General features: G+C 19.7%; 6 protein-coding genes across 6 annotated transcripts, besides 17 other annotated features; 4 read left to right on the plus strand and 2 right to left on the minus strand. All coding sequences in view use genetic code 6, as the record gives it.

Moving 5' to 3' along the window:
• Positions 1-233: 233 nt before the first annotated feature.
• On the plus strand, positions 234-4,082 carry IMG5_067860 (hypothetical protein; the record flags this gene model as incomplete). Its single annotated transcript, XM_004036818.1, has 8 exons — positions 234-345; positions 401-1,558; positions 1,608-1,717; positions 1,773-1,937; positions 1,978-2,713; positions 2,755-2,923; positions 3,776-3,896; positions 4,051-4,082. Coding segments are annotated over 8 exons (2,603 nt in total), but the record flags the coding sequence as incomplete, so codon positions are not given.
• Positions 3,361-3,406: a microsatellite.
• Positions 3,949-3,981: a microsatellite.
• Positions 4,083-4,103: 21 nt separating the features above from the next.
• Positions 4,104-4,151: a microsatellite.
• Positions 4,152-5,559: 1,408 nt separating this feature from the next.
• On the plus strand, positions 5,560-8,580 carry IMG5_067870 (hypothetical protein; the record flags this gene model as incomplete). The annotated part of the gene is made up of 6 exons (XM_004036819.1): positions 5,560-5,719; positions 6,113-7,011; positions 7,426-7,629; positions 7,680-7,812; positions 8,087-8,153; positions 8,562-8,580. 6 exons carry the CDS (start codon positions 5,560-5,562, stop codon positions 8,578-8,580), a joined length of 1,482 nt encoding a protein of 493 aa, XP_004036867.1.
• A 526-nt stretch (positions 8,581-9,106) lies between these two features.
• IMG5_067880 (hypothetical protein) lies at positions 9,107-10,496 on the minus strand (the record flags this gene model as incomplete). The annotated part of the gene is made up of 6 exons (XM_004036820.1): positions 10,353-10,496; positions 10,109-10,305; positions 9,917-10,058; positions 9,751-9,857; positions 9,317-9,704; positions 9,107-9,269 (listed from the first exon to the last, which is right to left on the minus strand). The coding sequence occupies exons 1-6, from the start codon at positions 10,493-10,495 to the stop codon at positions 9,107-9,109; spliced, it is 1,140 nt and encodes a 379-aa protein (XP_004036868.1). The 5' UTR covers position 10,496.
• Positions 10,060-10,105: a microsatellite.
• Positions 10,497-10,792: 296 nt separating the features above from the next.
• On the minus strand, positions 10,793-12,120 carry IMG5_067890 (hypothetical protein; the record flags this gene model as incomplete). The annotated part of the gene is made up of 4 exons (XM_004036822.1): positions 10,793-11,447; positions 11,497-11,909; positions 11,963-12,032; positions 12,080-12,120. 4 exons carry the CDS (start codon positions 12,118-12,120, stop codon positions 10,793-10,795), a joined length of 1,179 nt encoding a protein of 392 aa, XP_004036870.1.
• Positions 12,084-12,742, plus strand: IMG5_067900 (hypothetical protein). Its single transcript, XM_004036821.1, has one exon. It carries the CDS (start codon positions 12,270-12,272, stop codon positions 12,708-12,710), a length of 441 nt encoding a protein of 146 aa, XP_004036869.1. The 5' UTR covers positions 12,084-12,269; the 3' UTR covers positions 12,711-12,742.
• A 365-nt stretch (positions 12,743-13,107) lies between these two features.
• Positions 13,108-13,135: a microsatellite.
• A 20-nt stretch (positions 13,136-13,155) lies between these two features.
• Positions 13,156-15,599, plus strand: IMG5_067910 (intraflagellar transport protein, putative; the record flags this gene model as incomplete). The annotated part of the gene is made up of 7 exons (XM_004036823.1): positions 13,156-13,316; positions 13,387-13,542; positions 13,605-13,851; positions 13,901-14,604; positions 14,721-14,951; positions 15,210-15,240; positions 15,528-15,599. 7 exons carry the CDS (start codon positions 13,156-13,158, stop codon positions 15,597-15,599), a joined length of 1,602 nt encoding a protein of 533 aa, XP_004036871.1.
• Positions 13,801-13,846: a microsatellite.
• A 140-nt stretch (positions 15,600-15,739) lies between the features above and the next one.
• Positions 15,740-15,852: a microsatellite.
• Positions 15,798-15,885: a microsatellite.
• Positions 15,812-15,853: a microsatellite.
• Positions 15,812-15,862: a microsatellite.
• A 281-nt stretch (positions 15,886-16,166) lies between the features above and the next one.
• Positions 16,167-16,206: a microsatellite.
• A 667-nt stretch (positions 16,207-16,873) lies between these two features.
• Positions 16,874-16,933: a microsatellite.
• Positions 16,934-17,159: 226 nt separating this feature from the next.
• Positions 17,160-17,211: a microsatellite.
• Positions 17,212-17,226: 15 nt separating this feature from the next.
• Positions 17,227-17,305: a microsatellite.
• Positions 17,306-17,307: 2 nt separating this feature from the next.
• Positions 17,308-17,407: a microsatellite.
• Positions 17,319-17,386: a microsatellite.
• Positions 17,408-17,424: 17 nt separating the features above from the next.
• Positions 17,425-17,489: a microsatellite.
• The last annotated feature ends 705 nt before the right edge of the window (positions 17,490-18,194 follow it).

The raw sequence follows: 18,194 nt of genomic DNA on the forward strand, positions 1-18,194 counted from the left end.
TATATATATATATATATTGATAATTATAGAAAATAATAATATTTTTAAAAATATTTAAAATAAAAATGAATTTAATATTAATTCTTGTAATTTAATTTTTTTATTTTTCGAAATAGTTCTCAGCATAATAAATAAATGATTTTAAAAGAAACCTATAATAATTATAGTAAAAAAATATATACATTATTAAAAAATTATCAAAAAAAGAACTTATCCTATAATGGAAAACAAAGTATAATGTTCCGATAATTGTTTAAAATGTTCTATACCCACACAATGCTAAGTATGTTAATTTGGTTATTTTGAATTAACAATAAATTAAAATGATATAATATGTATAAAATGGTAAACAAAACAAAAAATTAATATCTTTAATAAAAATTAAAAATATAATAAAAAGTCCATATTTTGATATAACGTTAGGCCAAAATTAATCGATATTTTAATGCGCAAACTGTATTTTTGATCACTTTAAATTTTCCTAAACATTAAAATGTGAATATAATTATGTTTTAAATTCTAAAATTCCCACCTCAAATCCCTAATTATACCAAAACTATCTAAAAATATAAGACTAGACAGCATAATAACTATTTATATTAATAAAAATAGACTTTAAAACGTTTAAATTGGAGCAATGTTTCGGTTGTGAATAATGGTGTTTGAATTAAATAAATCCTAAATGTTTTATTTTCGACGAAGCTAATTTTTATCCTTTATAAAAATATGTATTATGTAAAAACGGATTTTTTTATGTCAATAAAACTTGCTAATAATGCCCTTCAAATTGTATTGAATGTGATTTATAAAAAAATTGTTTATAATGTGATAAAGGATATGTCATAAATAATCTATTTTAATGTTAATTATGTACTACTCTTCTTTCTGATTGCCTAGAGTGTTTTTTTGGAAATTCTTCTCTTAATTTAAATGAATAACCTTAGCTTTGGAAATAATATCTAACTCCATAAGATCTTATTGATAATAATATAACTATAAGATGTACTAAATGCAATATATCAACCACTTATTTAATTCCTTCAAAAGATCTATTAAAATGTGAAGGATGTAATCCAAATTGTATATCATGTTATTATATAAAGCAGGATAATGGAGTATAAATAAACCATTCTATAAATCCTAAAGTTATACCTAATGATGAAATTTCTCTTTATTAAAAATATTGCTTTTTATGTATTGTATCATATTTTGTTTCCTTTAACGGAACTTGTGAAATTTGTGATATTTCCAGATGCAATTTATGTTATTATGGTGAACTTTCAGGCACTAATTAATTCTATACTTTAAATATAGGATTCATTTACTTAACTAATAAAGGCAAATTAGTTAAAAAATGTTATGATTGTGTATCTTCATCAACTTCATAAAGAGCTATTATGATAAATGGAAGCTGTTCTACCTAAAATAGCCTTAAAACATTAGATGCTAATTGTTATTAGTGGCTTTAAATTAATACAACAAGTGTTTTAGCTAATGATTATATATGTATGGAATGTAATAATTATGGTTTTAACATTGACTTACCAGCTAATTAAAGGTTAGTATTTTTTTTATTTACTTTTTATTTCATTCTTATATATTTCTAGAAAATGTGATAAAAGTAATAGTGTCATTCATCCTAATTGTGTTAGTTTTTATTACTATTTATCTGGTTTGAATAGTTTAATAATTTCAATTTGTGTTAGATGTAAGAGAGGTATAAAAATATAAAGCAATTAATTATATTTGAACAAACAAATAAACAAAAAAAGGATTTACTGCTTCAGTAGCAAACGGATGTGTTTCATGTTAATCTGGATAAGATTTTGATTATGGAATAACAGCTGAAAACATATGTAAACATTGCTCCCATATAACTCCTACTGGCTATAATTTTACACATTATATATTTTTTAATAGACCAAAAATCCCATAAAGTAAAAATAATAAAAATAAAAATAACAAAATTATAACTAGATTAAATTGATTTAATTGAATAAACATATAATATAAGAACAAAGCCACTATGTGAAGTTTGTATAGATAAAAAAGTATATGGCGTTTGTACTAATTTAAATTTTTGCCAACTATTAGTTTCTAATTGTTAAAAGTTAACTAGTGTATATGATGGGTGTAAAACAGATTAAAATTCAGTAGTTTATTGCGAATCATGTCCTTTTAAATTATAAGATGTAAAAAATAGCGATAGTACAATCTCAAAAGTTAAAATAAGTTAAACAGTAGCTTTAATACCTAACTAATGTTCTCTATGTCCAAGATATTGTAGTTTTTGTTAAGAAAGGACCTTAGATTAAATTAAATAACAAAACCCATATTTTATTACATAATTAATATTTAAATAATTTACAACCAAATGTTTCAAATGCATTTAAGTTAATGATATGTGTAATTTAGGAGATTCTAAAGGAGGGTTCGGATACACTTGTCCTTTTACTAATAATGCATCTGGGACTGATTTTGCACCTTATTATAATCAAATAGTTAATTAATGTACGATTTGTAACAAACAAAACCTGTAGTGTAATAGAATACATAAAATGTAAAAAATTATTGATTGTAGATCCTTAAATGATATTGCAAGTGGTATGAAAATAGATACTTTAACTTTAACTAAAATAAATATATAGGAATAATCATTTAGTAATACCATTGATTTAAATTTTAATGAATTTGATACATATGAATTATAAAAGTAATAAATAAAAATTTATTTATTTATTTATTTTTTATTAGAGATTTATTTTATCGTTTAAATGAAGATAACTTTACTTAATTTTAATTTGAAATATTAGTGATTCCTATAAAGAAAAGTTTTAAATTATAAAATGGTTAAACAGTTACTGATGGTGCTTATTGTATGTTTCCATCATAATTAAATATATCAACTAAAATAGCTAGATATGTAATGAATTTTGAAAATATTTAAATTTCTTTTAAATCTTATGACATAGATAATAAAAATTCTATAGGAACTTTAAACCTTTAATTTTTCTTTTAAAGCCAAATATAGTTTAATGGATTTAATAAATATTTATTCGAATAAATAGATTTTTATCCTTTGTATGCACTTGATTAAACTACAAAATAATTATCATTTACGATTTCTTTTAATGAAATTTTACTTTTAAGTAGTGTTATATTCAATTAAGTTAATTTTTATAGTGGAATATCTTTGAAAGACTAAGCAAATAATAACTTAAATGCCTATATTTTACTTATTTTAAATAATATTATTTAATTAGAGATTACTTAAATGTAAATAAAAGGATTTTAATTTTAATAAAAAAATAATATTTTTCTTTTTGACACAAAACTTGAAGAAAATACTAATTTTACTTTTTTAATATTAATAAAATAGCTTTAAATATTAGAAAATAACTTTAATTAGGTTACTTTATTTCCTCTATATATACTTAAGACTTAAGTTTTTATAGATGATCTTTAATTAATTGGTAATTAATTAAATGAATTTAACTTTTTAGGAGAAAAATCATAGAAATAAAACTGTTTATATAAAGTAGAAATATAAAACGTTGTTTTATATAAAAACTATTGGCATTAATCTTCTTTTGTTTCTTTTAATAATGTTGCTAGCTTAAATATTAATAATTTTACAATAAAAAGATAATTATTTATATAAGGAAATTATATTTTTAAAAGTATTTCGTTTTCAATTACTAATTTCTAATTAAATAATAATTATGATAAAGTTGATGAAAGTTAATTTTAAAATTATTAAAATAATAATTTTTAGAGTAGAATTTTTTAAATGTGCGAATCTACTTTACTAACTGACATTGTTCCTATATTTTCATTAACCAATATTAATATTTAAGAGATTGTTTTCGATAATGTATTCCATCCTATATACTTAAGTAATATTTTTACTAATAAAATTTAATTTTATATTTCAGGAAACATATAAAGTAAATATATATTATATAAATATATTATTTATAACAAAAAAATAAAATGTTAAAAAGATTTATAATTTATGAATAATTTAGATTATAATTTTATTATTATTAGTAATGCTGATAAAATAATTCTAGAAAATGTGATTTTTTTAAACAATCTAAAAATTAATTTATTTGATATTAATAATTTTAATTATTTAGATGTTATTAATTGTTCCTTTATTTAATAATCTCCATATGTTTATGATTCTAATAAATCAATAATTGATAATATTAATAGTCTTTAATTTAAATTATCATATCCAATATTTTACATATATAATTTTTAGAATAATGTTCATTTTATAAACACAATATTTTAAAATTATAACTTATATGACGAAGTAATATATATAATATATATTTTATTTTATTTTATTTTTTTAATAAAAAGAGTATAATAGAAATATATATTTAAAAAAGCTAAACTATTAACCAAAAAAAAAAAACGAATATATATTAAGCAAATGACATTTAATCTGATATAATAATATAATATTAACAGTAAGATTAAAAATTTACAATATAAAACATAGTTTTTAATAAATGTGTATTCTCGAACATCATAAGCATTCTATCAAGTTATTCATAAAAGATCTCCCCAATAAATATAGAATCATAAGATGAAATAAGAATAATAATACAAAATGTAAACGCATAGAATATTTAATTATACTCCATTTAAGAAACCGTATTTTATGATTCAAGTTCTTTCTTTCTTCTAGACTCTATTGTTTCTTATTTCTATATGAGTAAATTCGATGGTCAAGATTTCGTTTCTTTCCAAACAAATAACGGGTTTACATTATAAGCTAATAAAGTATTAATAAAAGATAGTATTTTTGTAAAAGGAAATCAAAATACTAACTTATTTAAATAAATGAAAAATTTGGGTGGATTTTTAAACATAAAAGCCTAAGATATAAATGTTTAGAATAGTGCTTTTAAAGACTGTAATTCAGCAAATGGTGGTGCTATTTATATTGAAGGAATATCTTTAGGACAATAAATATTTTAAGTGTATATATCTAAATGTTCTTTTTAAAATATTTAAACTACTTCTTTATTAGAAAGTTAAGGAGATGGGGGAGCTTTATATATAATTAGCCAAAAAAGCCAAAGTAATATAATATTATAAGAAATTTCTTGCAATTAAATATATGCAATAAAATCTGGAGGATTCCTTTATTTTTAAACAGGATAATATTCATAAGAAATCAAAATTTTAAATTCTAATTTTGCTGATATATTGGCTTTATAAGGAAGTATAATATATACCGACTTAAAATTAGAAACAACCAAATTTTAATATCAGGATAATATTGTTTCCTATAAAGAAAATCAAACGAAAGGATATTTTCTTTTACATAGTTTTCCCATAAAAGATTTATGTTTTTTCCTTTTCTGTTTTTCAAATGGCATTGTTAAATTCGAAAATAATTCTTTCTAAAATATTTACCTTTAAGGAGTTATTAAGGCCGAATAAGTCTCTTTCTAATTATTAAACAATAAATTTGAAAATGCTTATTTATGTCGAACGTCATTATTGTATTTTCTAAATTCTAATTTAATGATTAAAATAATGGAAGTCCAAAAAATAAATACCATATTAGATGAATGTTCCAAGATTGAATACTTAGAAGATAAAAAATTAAAATCCCTAGTCCTAGAAGCTGAAAAAACATCAGTATAAATTTCAAAACTAAACATTTAAGACACAAATTGCCCTTAATGTTTATACGGTACACTATTATTTATCTAAAACAATGACTATATAGACATAAATGAATCCTAATTTAAATAAAATAAAGCGAATTAAGGAATTCTACACTTCTAAGATTGCATTAACGTGATAATATAAAATTCATCCTTTGAAAAAAATTCTGTATAAAATCAAGGAGGTGCCCTATATTCATAATTTTCCCAAATAAAAATTCTTAAAACCACTTTTATAGAAAACTAAGCTCAAACCCAAGGTGGTGCCATTTACTTTAAAATAAAAGACTAACTAAAAAACACCCTAATTCTACAAGAAGTGCAAATATTAAAAAACAAAGCTAAAATCGGTGGAGGAATCCGATTAATAAACGGAAACATAAATTTAATGTAATAAACTATTATAAATAATAATTAAGGAGAATAATATGGAAATAATATATTCGACTACCCTTAAGGACTTGAGATGTATTTGATGGAAAAAAATGGGCGAATCTAAATGGTTTTTGACTAAACTAAAAAAGCGTTTGTTTTAAAAAACTGGGCTTCTGGTTAAGATTTAAACGCTTAAATATTACTAAAAATGATTGATTATGATTAAAGGTAGACCTATTTTGATGAAGAAGAGGACTCCTATATAAAAGAGATGTAAATCGAAATAAACGTCAATAATTCATCTGTAAAAAATTAATATTAGAAAGTAGCAGGAAACAACATATAAAAATACAACAAGAATCTACGCGGCTTTCTTTTTGATAAAATCATTTTCGAAAATTTACCCAGTAAAGATTCTTATTTAGAATTATAAGCCATAAGCTAAGAAATATAAAAGGGAAGTTCTTTGCTTTATAAGTATCTTTTTTATGTCTAAATGAGAGATTGTGAATTAGGAGAAGCTCTTATTTAAGGAAAATGCATTAAATGTTAAGAAGCTACTTTTAGCATTTAAATGGACTCTACTGAATGTAAAAAATGTACTCTTAAAGAAATATAGGAATGCGTTGATGGATTTAAAATTAAAATTTATCCAGGATATTGGAGAAAGTCTTTTGACTCTGATATTATTATTGAATGTAAAAACTTAATTAGTAATTGTTTAGGAGGATTCAAAACAGGAGATTAATCATGTGCAGAAGGACATATTGGAGCCCTTTGTGAAAGTTGTGATATTTATGGAAATGTTTGGGGTTAAAGTTGGGCGAATTCCAGTCCTTTTAAATGCGGATTATGTAGCGAAATCAACTATAATAGTATAAAAGTGTTTGCTATATCTATATATACGCTTATTGCTTTACTTTTTTCTGTAAAGAGTGCTATGGTAAGCAATTAAGTGAATAACGTGCAGATGTTTTTCCAGAAAAGAGGTGCAAACATTCGTTAACTATCATATAATTTACAAATATCAATTTTAATAAAAATATTAACAAATTATTTCCAACTAATTTCTATTTTAAGATCTTTCGATTTAGAATTACCACCTGGTCTAAAAGACGTAAGTAATAATATAGGAAATCCTATAGAATAAATGAGTTTTTCAATGGATTGTTTTTTAATAATACTAGCTGGGGATATAGATGTGCTTTATTTCAGAGTAATCTGGTAATTATTAATGCCTTTGATTTATATCATAATCTTTTTAGTTATGTATTTTTTATATTTGAAAATGAAATAAATTGAAATTGAAAGTAAGATTATTTGGATTTCCTTTATTTATATTTATATTTCTTATTAGCCTTCTATTATTAATTAGTATATTTCTCTAGCCTCGTGTAGAGAAATAGGAGATTTAATGTATGTTAAATAAAATACAGCATATGAATGTTACACTTAAAATCATATTAAATGGATATTCTCCTTGGTTATTCCTGTACTTTCTATTATTGGTGTTATTATTCCTTTATATTTCTTTTATAATCTTTATAGGGGAAAAAGTAAAGTATTTTTATTTATTTTATTCATTATTTTTATTATTATTATCTTTAATAGTTAGATTCCCCTTAAATGAAATATAAATTAGGTTTCTTATATATTGAATATAAAAAAAATGCCTATTTTTGGGAAATACTTAAAATTGTTGAAAAAACATTTGTCTTAATTACTATTAATTTCTATGATTCAAGTATTTATATTAAAGGTTTGATTATTCTATTGATTATTTTTGCTTATGATTTGCTTTCTTAAAAATATTAACCTTATCAAAGAGTTTCTTTTAATAATTTAGATAAACTTTCTTCTTAAACTGTACTTATTTCTATTACTTTAGCTCTCTTTATATATTAAAACGAATATTCTTACTTAGTTATGATTGCTTATATCTTTATTGTATTTAAAAATTCCCTATTCTTAATGAAAATTCTTATTGTGTTTATTGAAGCCTATACTAATAAATTTAGACCTTCTTTAAGGGCTTTATATTCAAAAATTCGATAAAAATTCCCTCGGGCATCTAGGATTTTTAAAGTATGTTTTTCTTTTTAAATATTTTAGATTATTCATTAATTTTCATTTTTTTTGTTTAAAAAAAAAAAAAAAGATTAATGATGTAAATCAAGAAAGAATAGATTATTTAATGTCGATTTTAAAAAAATAAGTAAGAGAATCTTTAAAATAATTAAAAGAAATTAAAAAATTAAATGAAGAAAGAAGTATATATATACAATTTATATTTTTTTTATAAAAATATATATAAAATAAATTAAGGAGACGATCCAAGTATTTAGTTAGATGATTAAATAAGAATATATTCTGAAAAAAATAATGATTAGAAAAAAACTAGAATTTTTGATAGCAATACTAATATTTTGACGAACTAGTTAATATGTAGATTATATTTTTATATTTTTATTAAATATTTATTTTTTTATATAGAAATAAACACTTTTAATGAAATACTTAATTAAAATGGAGATTTTGGTAGTAATAATTAAAAGTCGAAAAAAGTTCTTAAAAATAATTATACTAAAGACGACAAATAAATGATTAAAGAAATTGATTTATAAAAAATTTAAATTAAAGGAAAATTAGATGAAATTTAAGAAGAAGAAGACAATAAATAAAAAATAATAGTTTCTTAAAAGAAAAGGCTATAACTAAAAGATTTTAAAATAATATCATTATCAAAACCTGAAAATCAATAATAATAAAAAAAATAATTAAAAAAAAGTTAAGAATAACTATAAGATGATGGTGATGATTTTAATATGCCTTATATGAATTTTAAATGAATTAATATTATTGAAAAAAAAAAGAGACAAAAAAATATTTTTTTTTAAAAAAAAGTTAATTTATTTAAAAAAAAAAAGATTATTTTCGATTATATTTTAATGAGAGAAAAAAAAAATACTTATATATCTTTTTTTTTGTTATAAAAAAAATAATATCCTTTTTATTTAAAAAAAAAAAAAAAAAAAAACTCATTGGGAACTCCAAGAACTAAGCATTTTTTTAACACTATCCATTTATTTTAAGGTATTATCTAAATTGGGTTACTAATCTAAATATTCTTTTCTAGCTCTAATATCTCCATTCTTTAAGTTTACTAATTATTCTTAAGTCAATGATATTAAATTGTTTTATCTTCATATATAATATAAATATTTTTATAAAATAAAATACAAATTTACTCTTCAATAGTTAAACTAGTAATTTTTCTTACATTTTCTTCAATTCCTTATAAAATCAAAGGCATTAAAGGATCATTATCATAATTCATTTATTTTTTAGCAAGACCTTCAACTGCCAAATCAAACATTTAATTAAGAACTTTTTCTCTGTTTTCTCCTTATAAGGCCTTATCAATAGAAGTAAGTGCGTCATCAATTAATTTTTGTAATAATTAAGCTTAGTTCATTTATTCTAATCCTTAAGCAGTTTTAAGAATATTCAAAGCTCTATTAGAGATATGACTTTGTAATCTTAAATATTCATTTTAAAGGAAATTATTAATTGATTCAGCTTTAATTTAATTGTAACTAGTATGAATATCCCAATATTGTAGTTATTACTTAGTAGCTTTTATATTAAAAATAAAAAAAAAATAGACTAAACAAAAAAATACTTCTTAATAATTCTCTTATTTTATTTTCTATATTTTCAGCATAAAAAGTCTCCATTATATAAGTTTCATTAGCAGCCGCTCTTCTATAGAATCTATTAAGTAAAGGCCTATATTATTTTTATTATTTATTAAAATAAAAAAAGATAAATTATTTTTAATTTTATACATAAATAATGATTTCTTTCCTTCTACATAGAAGTACATTAGTTAAAACCAGAAAACCCATGGGACATAAGTTGAGTTTGCTATCCAGTTTAAATCCAATGAACCCATTCCGAAATTAATAAGGAAATATCCACCCCAGAAAGCTTTTTTATATTTAATATTTTTTTTTATTTTTTTATATTTATTTTTTTACTCAAAAGCATTCTTCTTGACATAGCGAAGTTTTCATAATGAGGAGATACTTATTCAGGACCAACAAAATCGTGGAAACTTTCAGCAATTTTAACAGCGGAAAAATTCAAAGGATGATGAGAAGAGTTATATTAATGTTTATATGCAGATACTTATGGTTTTTTCATTTAAACAGTGTTTTGTTTTTCAATTTCTTTACTTTTTTTTTTTTTTATATATATCAATGCATTTTATAATTTTTACACTTTTTCTTAAAAAGCATTTACTGATTCTTAATAATTTTAACGGAACTTTAAGAAGTTAGTTTAAGAAATTTAATGGGCATTATGTACTTGGGTGGTGGCCGCTGAGAAATTACTTGTTTTTAAGAAACTTAATAAGCGCGCATTTTGTTAAAAGTAAATATGGGAAATCATTTTTATGTTTAAAATTATTTTTTTTTTTTTCCTAATAAATATTTGATTTTTTAGGTAATATAAAAATAAATATTTATTTTATTTTTATATATATATATATATATTTATTTATATATTTTTTTTTTTTTTTTTCCTTTTTATAAAATAAGTATTTATTTAAAAAAAAAAAAAAATTAAATATATATAAAATAAAAATAAATATTATTTTGTTTTAAAAAAAATTATTTTAATTATAAATATTATAAACCTAAATAAAATAAAAAATTATTTCAAATCTTAAACATTACTCCATCAATAACCGAATGTCCAGCATTAACTCCTCCTTCATCATCAAAATATTTCTTTGACCTAACTAAATATCCCCCTTACTTACTTTAAATAATATTATTTCCTTCAAAAATAAAATAAGACATTATACCTAACTCAGCTACGCAAGCCTAAGCCTCAATTTCTCTATTTCTAACCATTAAGCAAATATGAGGTTAAGGCACTATTTTTTCCATCAATATATAATTCTTTCTTTCTTAAACAGTTATTTTTTCCAAAAAAGTGCTTATTTTTTCACCATAAATATTATTATCTCCTCCTTCCCTTTATGGTTTAAGTACATATTTTTCTGGATGTTTTTTAGTTTCAATAATTAGATTCTATTACTCTTCTTCATTTTCAAAATCTAAGATTTCCGCAAAGTTTTCTTTTATGGCTTCTTAGTCTTTTTCTTCTTATAAAAATTTCCCTAAAACACCTTCCTTTTATAAAACTTCTTGTATTTTTTTAAAGTTTATCAATTTCAAATTTATAGAAGGACATTTTATTGCCTTTGTGAGTTCTATTTTTTCTCTTATTTCCCATGCTTCTTCACTTGGATATTATTCAGGAGTATATCCTGTTCTGAAATAGACAATAGCTATTTCATCATTTTCTCTTTTTCATATTTTGATACATTAAAAATATATATAAAAAATAAAAATACACAAAAAGTCTTAGTTCATCATCAACATGGACTTATTTTATTAACTCTTAAAAAGTTCTTCTTTTTGCTAATATCCCGTATTTTTTTGCCAATTAATATTCTAAATATCTTTAATCATATATGTTGCCTTCAAATTCACTTACTACAATCAAAATTTAACTTTTAGGATTATTATAAAGCTAAAAAGCTTAAAAAAGAGCTTCAACAACCATATATTTAGTACTTTTATCCAAAATCTAGTATTCTTAAAAGAAATATTTGAAATACGAATTTTTTAAACCTTTTTATAGTTATTAGACCTATTCAGCAATAAAAGTAAAAGAAACAGCAATTAAATTGAATTCTATTTAAAGCCATTTTTATTTTTCTGCACTAAACATGACATCATTTCTCAAAAACGCCATTTATATTTTCTTTTTATATTTTTTTCTCATTATAGAAAAAAAAAAAAAAAAAAAATATGTACTTATATTTTAGGGCATTTATCAGCTTTTTCAGCAATTTTTAAAAATCTATTTAAAAAATCATCATTCATACTTTATTTTATTTTTTTATTTATAAGTAAATAATAAAAAAAATATACTTTTGAAAAACATCCTTTATCCAATTGTAATCATTTGCCATTTAAACAATTAAATTAGTAAAAATATCATATTTATTATAAAAAGTATCAAAATGCTCTTTTTTTATTATTTATGGTTAAATACTGAAAGGAATATGATCAGAATATATTTTTTGACTATTATTTTATAAATTTACTTTGTATTAATACGATGCATTTTCTATATTGGCGAAATCGATAAAAGTTATTAAATTTCTTTTAGATATTTCATACATTTAGCTATATATATTCATTATTTGAGGTGTAAAAGGTCTCAAAATTTGATTTTTATCGAAAATAATTTACTATAATTATTATATTGTCTCTATTCTTGATTAGAAATATTAAAAATTTTCATTTTCTTCTATTATTTTTATATCTAAATGTCTTAAAGTACATATTAATTCATAAAGAAGAAAATCGTATAAAGATAAGCTATTATCTTCACATAAAAAAGAAAATTTATGAATATAATTATTTATTGTTTTTAATATAGTTTCATCATATTATTTAATTTTTATATCTTCTATACTTTTTATTATCAATTCGCTAATTTAAGGTGTTTTATTATTTAAAAGAGGCTAGTTTGAGAATAGATTTTGGTAGTTTTTGAATAAATATTCAACTATTACCTTATGAGAAGTTAGCTTTTATTAATTATCTATTTATAAAAATAATCCTTCGGGTTATTATTCTGTATAATTAAATGGCACATTTGATAATTTAAATAAATTTTCGTATGGTTAAGTATATGACCTGTATTATGATGAAGATATTTTCATTTAATTTATTTTTTTAAAAGAAATTTATTTTTTCTTTATATATTAAAATGATATATTTATATGAATAATAATAAATTTTGTAGATTTATCTTGATTTTTGTTAATTAAATTAAGTAAAAAATATTTAAAATAATAAAGTATTTAAAGTTCTTAATTTTAAAATAATAAAAGAAATAAAATAAATATTATTTTATTTAAAATTTAAAATAAATATAGGTAAATATAATTAAAAAAGAAAAAAAAAAAGAAAAAAAAATGAATTATTAATAATACAATATGTATAATTAAAACCCATAAATGTAACAATAATAATAATAATAAGCCCAACAAATAAAAACTATAATTGGGACAGATGAAGTAAGACAAATAGTTAAATGTTTAAATGATAAACCTTTTAACGAAAACTATAAACTAGTTACTTTCGATGAATTAAATCCGTAAAAAACAAACAAACAAAAACACACAATTTTTATATATATAAATAATTATAAACAAACAAACAAAAAGAATGGAATTATTAGATGTATTGAATAAAGTACTAACACATTTAGATAAATAAACATTCGAAAACATAAAATCAAAGTAGCCAGACTAAATATCATTAGAAGTTATTTAGTTTTTAAATATTTTAAGTTACCCTGTACCTTAACCTCCAAATGATGTGTAAAAATAAATAAATATACATATATGTATATATATTTATATTAATTATTTAAAACAAACAGCTAATTTTCATAATAATTGCTTACAGGAGATAAAAGAGTCATATATCCAGTTTTATATTATTTATTGACTCGCTTAGAAGAACATTAAAAAAGAGCTTTTTTGGCTAAATACTTAGTTCCATTTATGGTTCCAGAAGATATTCCATTAGACGAAGATATGAAATAATAAATAGAAAAATATAAAGACTTATAAGCTGAATTTTAAGTTAGTCATTAAGAATTTGAAGTTATATCATAAGAATCTAATGTAAAAAATAAAAAAATATATTAATATATATATAAAAACAAAAAATAAGAATCCAACAGAATTAAAGAAAGAAATAACAAGCTTAGAAGGAGAAAAAGAGCAATTAATAAATAAAATAAATGCTTTTAAGAACAAAAACACAAACAGACCTGAATTCCAAGCTTTACTAGAAGTAACAAATCTTTTAAGAAAAGAATAAGAAGAAGAGGCTCGTTTAGCTGAAAAGATATATTAATAAAAATAACAATTCGAATATACAGATTAACAGCTTTTAGCCTCCTAATAACGATTAATGGACGCTAAAAAAAGCTTATCGGCATCAAATACAGCCGAATAAATGCTATAAAATATGAGAAACGATGTAAAGAAAAACAGAGAACTATCTAACTAGAGATTCGCGATTGAAATAAACGAAAAAAAGAAGAAATTAGAACAAACAGAAAAACTCTTAAGTGAACCTCCTATTACACAAAACGAACTAAACCATTTAGACAACTAATTAATTGTTTTAAGAAGAGCTGTTAATATGATGGAAGAAAAGCTTTCGAAACAAGCAAATCCTTAAGATGATAAATTAGCAATTTATAAACAACAAGCATAAATGATAACAAGAAAAAAGAAAAAGCTTTAGAAGAACTCAAAAATACAGAAGAAGAATAACTCAATTTAGAAAAATAAGTAGCAACCTTATAAGAAAAAATAAATAAAGAAAGAGGTTAAGGATTTGGCAATATTAATAATATAAATGGATATGTAAAAAACTTATAAGAAAAAACTCAGAAATTTAAAGAAATGAAAAAATAACTCCAAGACATTAAAAACGAAAAAGCTTTGCTTTCAAGAACAGAGGATATTTTGACAAAACAAAGGACTGATTCTGAATAAATGCTTAAAAAATTGGAAAAACAAAAAGGTGTGGAAGGATATTCAGATGCCTTAAGTAAACTTAACTAAATTTCAGATTAAGCTGAAGTGGCAAATAAAGGAAAGGAAGTCGCCCTTGAAGAATATGGTTAATTAGCTGAAAAATATAATGCCACTATGGCTTACTAAAAAAAACGTCTTAAAAGAATAAATTAAAAATTTGAAAGAATTAAGAGGTACTTTTGATTAAGTTTAGAATGTATATAAATAGAAAAAACAAGAATATGACAATGTAATGCTTAAAAGTGAAGGAGATATAAATTAATTACAAGTAGAAGTCTCAAAACTTAAAGAAGAAGTTTATAAAGATGATACTAAAATCTGTGTTCTTAAATACAATGCTTAAATATTGGATTTAAAAATTAATAGACTTAATGAAGAAGTATTTTTATAATCATTAATTATATTTTTCTATTCTTTTTATTATTTTATAGGCAGATCATTAAAAAGGAAGTAAACCGTTAAGTAAATAATTTTAGAGTTATGTTGATATGTTTAATAATGAAGTATTTAATTTAAATTAAAGTATTATTTATTTTATTTAAATAATAAATAAAAAGAGTAAGCTTTTAGAAGAATAAATTAAAGAATTAAGAAAATAAAGGGAATCTGTAAAAGAAAATCATGAACCTAGTATTAGATAATAATAAATGTTAAGTGATTTGAAGAAGTTTTTGACTTTAAAATTATAAGTAATTATTTTTATTTTAAAATAAAATAATATTTAAATTTAAATTTTTACAAAAAAAAAGGTGGCCAAAAACGAATCAAAAGGCGGAAATGGTTAAGAATATGGGCAAAATATGAATAGGTTAGTATTGTGAATTAATTATTTTATAAATAATAGATTACATAAATAAAAATATTTTATTTAATGATATGAAATATATATAAAATAATAATAAAATAAAAAAAATTATATATTTTAATAATTATAGAAATTATTCATTAAATAAAAATATATTATTATAACATATAATAATAAAAAAAACATATTAATATTTATACATAAATATTATAAAATATAATAATTAAAATATAATATATATTTATATATAATATATATATATAAATATATTTTTTATATTAATTTATAATATCAAAAATATTAAAATAATATTAACAAAAGTAAAATAAATCTTTCTTTAATTTATTAAAAATCTATTATTATAATTATTTTAAAATATTAAAAAGCACCAATTTTTTTTTAAGGGAAAAAGTTATAAATAAGTTTAGTAAAATTTAAATATAAGAACAATAATAAATTTATTTTCTTTTTTTAGATAATACTATAAACAAATATAAGAATATTTATATATATAATAAATATTTTATTTTTACAATAATATTGAATCATACATTGAAATAGAATTTAATGTCATCTTTCTTTTTTTTTCTATTATATTTTTCTATATTTTACTATTATATTTTGAGTTATATAATTTAAACATCATTTTTGTATTCATGTACATTTAATATGTATTTTTTGAAATTCTTATCTCTGTTTTATAAATCTCAGTTTTGTACTTTTCAGTGCCTTTTTTTACTCTTAGTAGCTAAATTATTTTGTATGTTATCCAATTTCTTGTTTATTTCCATTTTTAGGGTGTTTTTAGCGATTCTTCTCTGCTACATTTTGACACAGAATTTTTTCATATTATTATTTTCTATTTTAATTACCTTTAATTTTATTTAGTAATTATTTCTTTCTGTTCTTTTAGTATTTAAAATAGCTTGATTTCATTTAATATATGTGTATTGTTATAAATATTAATTCCATAGGTCTATTCGCGTATTAATTTATTTACTTATACTTACAATTATATATTTTCTCATATATTCTAGAAGGGCTACGTGGAACTATATTTTTGGTTAATATATATTTTATACCGCTAAATCTTATTAAATAAATTATTTTGATATCTTATCTATATATAAAATCTTTGAGTCAAGTAATATAGTTTAAAACAAATTATTAGTTTTTATTATTTTTTATATTATTATAATTTATTAAGGGATAAAAGCATTATATTTATCTTTTATATTCTAGAATAAGGTTTTATTAATCGAATATTTTAATATTTAGATTTATGATAATTATTAATAGAAAATTTTATATTAATAGTTAAACTTTTATTTTAATATAAATATTTTATATATGTAAGCTATTCTTTTTATTTTACTATAAGTTTATTTAATTATCATTTTTTTTATTTAAAATCTATATTCTATTTTAATATATAATTTTTATATATATAGCTCAAGTTTATCATATATAAATATATTATAATAGTTTCTAAATATAGTAATAAAAAGAAATAAATATAAATAATGAGAAAAAAACTAATTAGAATAAAAAAAAATATAAATAATTTGGAAATAAAATAAAAATATAAAGATATAAATAATTAAAGTTATATAAAAATAAAATTATATTCAATGTATTTAGAAAAATAAAAATAAAAAATTAAAATATGATAATAAATTGAAAAAAATATATAATTGAAATAAAAATAAAATAAAATATATATTAAATTAATATATAAACAAAAAAACTAAAATAAAAAAATTAAATAAATAGAATATAAATAAAAAAATTTATATAAAAAAAATTGTAAAATTAAATATAAATTACAAATAGTAAAGATAAATAAAATAATAATAATAATAATAATAATAATAATAATAATAATAATAATAATAATATTAATAATTTTTTTTTTTTTATTACATTAATTAAAGTTTTTAATATAAGTTTAAATTTTTTTTTTTAATATTTGTATAATATATAATATTTTTATTTTTTTCTATTAAATTTTTGAAAATATTATCATAAATTTGTATTTTATGTCTACTAAGCGAATACTTATTTATTTAGATTAATTGTTAATATTTTAATTTTTTAAATTAAAATAAACATTATGATGTATTTTTTTTGTTTAAATTATTTTTTCTATATATATTTTATTTTAGTTTAGTTTTAATATATGCTTTTCTGTATATTTTTAATTTAATAATTAAAATGTTTTAAAACATAAATTTTTTAAAATCTTAAAATATAAAATTAATATATAAATTCGATATTCATCCTTAAAATCATTATTTGTTTATTAATTTTTATTATTCTATTAATTTTTAATTTATTTTTTAATCAAAATCTATAAAAAATAAAATAATATAAAATATTAATTTAACAAAAAACCTTTTAATGAAACATCGATTTTTACATTTCCTTCTTATAATGTTTTCAATTTTTGTTATTATTAAATTTATTAACAAAGATAATTCCTATAGTCAATAAGCTTATTATCATGATAATAAATATCATTTTAATCAATGTTTTTTATGATTTCCCATTCTGTTTATAATTATTTAGCTAATTTTTAATCATCTTATTTTTTACTATTTAATCTTGTAGA

This window comes from Ichthyophthirius multifiliis, assembly GCF_000220395.1.
Source record: "Ichthyophthirius multifiliis unplaced genomic scaffold scaff_1120509250354, whole genome shotgun sequence".
NCBI lineage: Eukaryota > Ciliophora > Oligohymenophorea > Hymenostomatida > Ichthyophthirius > Ichthyophthirius multifiliis.